The 5,000-nt window shown below is 35.6% G+C and overlaps 1 protein-coding gene across 1 annotated transcript in view; it reads left to right on the top strand.

Moving 5' to 3' along the window:
• Positions 1-5,000, top strand: part of LOC125031051 (cullin-associated NEDD8-dissociated protein 1-like) — a 24,988-nt gene that overhangs the window by 13,721 nt on the left and 6,267 nt on the right. Inside the window, exons 9-15 of the mRNA XM_047621488.1 lie at positions 1,020-1,180; positions 1,307-1,512; positions 1,657-1,811; positions 2,559-2,819; positions 3,056-3,224; positions 3,678-3,814; positions 4,119-4,279. Coding sequence (XP_047477444.1) covers positions 1,020-1,180; positions 1,307-1,512; positions 1,657-1,811; positions 2,559-2,819; positions 3,056-3,224; positions 3,678-3,814; positions 4,119-4,279 — 1,250 coding nt within the window. The remainder of the gene's footprint in view (positions 1-1,019; positions 1,181-1,306; positions 1,513-1,656; positions 1,812-2,558; positions 2,820-3,055; positions 3,225-3,677; positions 3,815-4,118; positions 4,280-5,000) is intronic.

Below are 5,000 nucleotides of genomic sequence, written 5' to 3'. Positions count from 1 at the left end.
CCAATAGGAATGATAATATCAACATAAATAGTATTGGAAAGAAAAATGCCAATGCAAGGAATGGGGAAATCAGAATTGGACACCAGGGCCAACTGATAGACTCTTTGCTACTAAGCATATGTAGAGCCAGCTGTATGTAACAAAACTCACTAAGATCTAAAAGGGGGCAGTGCATAAACCTGCTGACATTGGGTTAACTTTAAAAATTGGTTAGTGGCCAGTAATGTGGCTTGTTGGTGCACATTAGCAGTTTCCCTCATTAGCACCCAGCTTGTTTGATACTTTATGGATGTTAGGTATATCATTGTATTTTATTAATAAAAAGTGTTTTTTCCTTCAATTTAAGTGCCTGTGTCTAATAATGACACCAAACAAATAATGTCACTGTTATTGGAGAAAGACAAGCTCTGTTTGATGAGACAACTGTGTGGTTATGTCATGATGTGGGACCATTTGTGACTCAGTTAACCACAACCATTACATGATATCGTGTCATCGGCGACTGAATGGTTAAACTTGCAAAGAGATCACTGTCATCTGAAAAGAAATAGTGTACTACAGCACTTTTTCTTTTTAGCTTGTTTTCTTACTAATTAACCCAGTGCTGCCGGGGAAAATGAATAAAAAATGGGGAATTTTTTTTATATCTTTTGTGAAATGTGTCTGCACATAGATGGCTCTGCTAGTGCTTAGCCACAAAGGAGTCAATTAGTAGACCTTGTGACCTTACCTGATTTGAATTGGCAGGAAAAATTAATTTCTTACTAGTGCTATGAATATCAATGGTGTTATTTTTATTATAAATATTATAATTACTATAATGTTATTAACATTAGTAACAGCAAAATAAGATAACATAAAATATTTTCGTAAATCCAAGAAAAGGGTAAACGGGCATTACTGACTAATTTATAAGAGTACTGTAATTTTACAAATTATTAAGCTTAATTTTTATCTGGGTTTATTTTACTTAACTTTGGTACTAGCTGATAACTGAGTAGGATAATTTTTTGACGCAGGTCCCAGCTTTGGTGAAAGCTGTGCACCGACAGATGAAGGAGAAGAGTATCAAAACCCGACAGGGCTGCTTTGCACTGCTAACAGAACTAGTTCAAGTATACCCTGGAGCCCTCACCCACCACATTCCTGCACTTATTCCTGGAATTCAGTTCTCTCTCGGGTAAGTTCAACATCTCTTCCAAACTGCCTCAGTCCTCATAGTAGATGTGAATGTTTGGATGTATGTTATCAGATTATGGAGATACCCTTTTGCAGGAGGCTAAAATTTCTTTTATTGCTTTTTCAGAGACAAAAATAGCAGCAGTAACATGAAGATTGACACCTTGGCATTCGTACACTGCCTGCTGGTGCATCACAGTGGAGAAGTGTTCCATCCCCACATTGGTGAACTCCTTCCCCCAGTTGTGACTTGTGTAGCGGATCCCTTCTATAAGATCACAGCAGAGGCACTGCTTGTCTTACAACAGATTGTGAAGGTCATCAGGCCTCTTGGTATGCAGCATTACTGATTCTTTCCTTGTTTTCTGGTAAAAAATAATTGCCCATTTACTTGAGAATTGTCATAAATCTTTGTATGTAGTTTATACAAGGATATATATATGTTAAGAATATACATTATACTTATTCCCATTACAGATTTAGCCTCCTGCTTTGACTTCACTCCATATACTGGAGACCTCTACCACTGCACACTCGCCAGACTCCGTGCTGCTGATCTTGACCAAGAGGTTAAGGAAAGGGCCATTGCTTGTATGGGCCAGATCATTTCACATCTTGGTGATCATTTGCAGGTGAGACTTGCCTTGGACTTAACCTTTAGTACCCACTCAATGACAGTATCAGAAATCTCTTGGCGTCACTGACTCACTGACTCCATTGACTTCTGGTAACTGTCCTGTTGTTTGGCCGGGAGTCCGCTACATGTAGTGGAAGTTTCCGCTCGGCTTACTCTAGTGTGTCACGATGAGTCGGTTTGTTATGACAGCTATAGGCATGGCCTGGCAGATATGAGCTTAGAGTTCAACAAAGAATTCATTAACTTTATGTATTTATTTGGTTTTATATTTATAAATATATCTTGAGATTTATTTTCCAAAGTAATCTTAACTTATAACAAAGTTATCAAAGACTTCATAATCTTTTTTTTCTTCACATATATATATATATATATATATATATATATATATATATATATATATATATATATATATGTATATATATATATATATATATATATGTATATATATACATACATATATACATATACATATATACATATATACATATATACATATATATATATATATATACATATATACATATATACATATATACATATATACATATATACATATATACATATATACATATATACATATATACATATATACATATATACATATATACATATATACATATATATATATATATATATATATATATATATATATATATATATATATATATATATATATATATATATATACCCCACTGTAAATCTACATGAAATATTACATATTTTCTTATCACCTCTACAGGGAGAGTTGGGAACCTGCTTACCAATCTTCTTAGACCGCCTCTGCAATGAAATCACACGCCTCACCACCGTCAAGGCCCTCACAAAAGTGGCTGCATCGCCCTTGAGAATTGACCTCCGACCCATCCTAGGGGACGCCTTACCAGTATTAGCTTCATTCTTGAGGAAGAATCAGAGAGCGCTGAAATTAGCCACACTAACTCTCCTGGATACTTTGGTCACGAACTATTCCTCAGCTCTCAGTCCCCAGATGCTGGACAAGGTGAGTACGGGATGATCTTTTTTTTTTTTTTTTTTCTTCTTTCACTTTTCCTTTCAGTAAGTCTGATATATCTCAAATATTTTATTTTGGACTAGTAATAGGGAATGTAATTGTCCAAATTTGCCGTGGAAAATGGAAATTCGTCTAAAGATTCAAGAGAGGGTTTCATGATATTTTATGAACAGATATATTAAGATTATTTATTTATCTTTAATAATTTGCTCTAAATGTTTCAGGTTCTGATTGAACTCCCACCACTGATCAATGAGTCGGACCTCCACATCGCCCAGTTGTGCCTCACCCTCCTCACCTCCACAGCCAAGCTGCACAAGTCCTCATTGGCTAATTTCCTTGAGGTTATTATGCCAGATGTCATGGCTCTGGTCAGATCACCACTCTTGCAAGGTAAAATTTATAGTCTCATGATTTATGTGTTTACTCACATTTTATGAATTTATTTACATTTTACCCAGTTTCATTTGTATTGCTGTGAGCAAAGGGAATTAATGCAATTGATGTGGAGGGTTTCTTTCGTTTGCTTTTCTTGTACACTGAATGATTGCATTCATAAAGTTGAAGGTCTTTGATGGAAAGTTGTATTAAACATAGGAATATATTCAGTGAAGAAAGATACCAGAATCTTGAAAAAGACCTACATTTAGCCATTTATGAGAAATTCTACCATAACTTTGTTTTAAGTTTTCCTCTAATTTGACCTTCCCAGACTATAAGGGCAAGTATTCTACTTCTCAACCAAAATTTGTATTTGTATTGGTATTCACCTGTCTTAATTTTTTTGCTAGATGTTCTGTTTTTCTTTCTAGTTCATTGTGACAAATGTTTCTTTTATTCATACAGGTGGAGCACTTAAAGCTATGCAGGACCTCTTTGAGGCTGTTGTCCGTGCCGGACTCCCAGGAGTCGATTATCAAGACATTCTCAACCATCTCCTCACTCCACTGGTCTCACCTCAGGCAGCAAATATTCATAAGCAGGTACTGTGCTGTGATGGAATGTAAATGTGCAGTAGGATAATGGTTTGGGTATGACTGGTTGGTGAATGTTTGAGCATTATGTGATTTGAATGAAGGAACTTTTTTATATTTTAATAGAGAATGTTTTTTAGTTTTTGCATCATCTGTAATAGGAGTATTAGTAGCAGATATTTATGACTGATAAGTAATTTCCTCAGTAGTGCCCAATTGAATTATTAATCTGGATTGGCATGAACATGAAAACATGCACTCTTATCGGCTTCTCACTATCTCATAGTTTACAAGTTGTTTGTTTTCTTGACAGGCATATCACTCAATGGCTAAGTGTGTGGCAGCTCTGACAATGACCCATCCTGGTGAAGCTGTAGATGTTGTCAACAGATTCTTGATGGATGTGACCAATCCACGATCACCAACAGTCCAGTCCTTCTCTCTCCTTGCTATTGGAGAAATCGGAAAGCACATGTAAGTTTCAGGTATTGCGTATGTAGCTGGGAGATGAAACTATATGAATACATAGCCAAGAGTGTATTCTCTAGTTCCTTATATAAATGATTTAGTCCATAGATGCCAGTTTGGCATATATATATATATATATATATATATATATATATATATATATATATATATATATATATATATATATATATATGCCATGTCCAATGTGATTTTAATTTATTGTTTTTATTTACACCTGGATAGTTACACAAGTGCTTAGTTGCTGAGGAGTCAGTTACAAGGCCTACCTATCTCACCTGTTTAGCATTTTCTTTGATTTAAAAATAAAAATTTATATATTTGGTGGGGGGCTGATAGTATTGTTGATTACAAAATGGCAATTATAAAGTCAGTAATGATGATGTCAGTATCAGCATTATCCCCTATAATCTGTGGGAAGTGACCATCATGTTATTTAGAAGATTGGCTTGATGGGCAGGTGACTTGAACATGAGGTCATGAGAATTTTGACTGAAGGCTAGGGTGCACTCATGATTAGCCATGATTGCAGAAACCTCTTGGAGGGTGATTAGACTTAGTGGGCATTTGGGAAAGGGCTCTTGCATTATTGCTATTAATAAGAGAGTGTGCATTGTATCGTCTGTTAGCCATGGCTGGAAGAGTGGCGCCTCCAGGAAAGACACTATTTTTTTGCTCGGGATCCTATTTCTGCCTGCTGTGACTGGTG

This window comes from Penaeus chinensis, chromosome 12 (genome assembly GCF_019202785.1).
Source record: "Penaeus chinensis breed Huanghai No. 1 chromosome 12, ASM1920278v2, whole genome shotgun sequence".
NCBI classification, from domain to species: domain Eukaryota; kingdom Metazoa; phylum Arthropoda; class Malacostraca; order Decapoda; family Penaeidae; genus Penaeus; species Penaeus chinensis.
The sequence above is the reverse complement of the archived record's forward strand: the minus strand, read 5'-3'. Positions and strand labels throughout refer to the sequence as shown.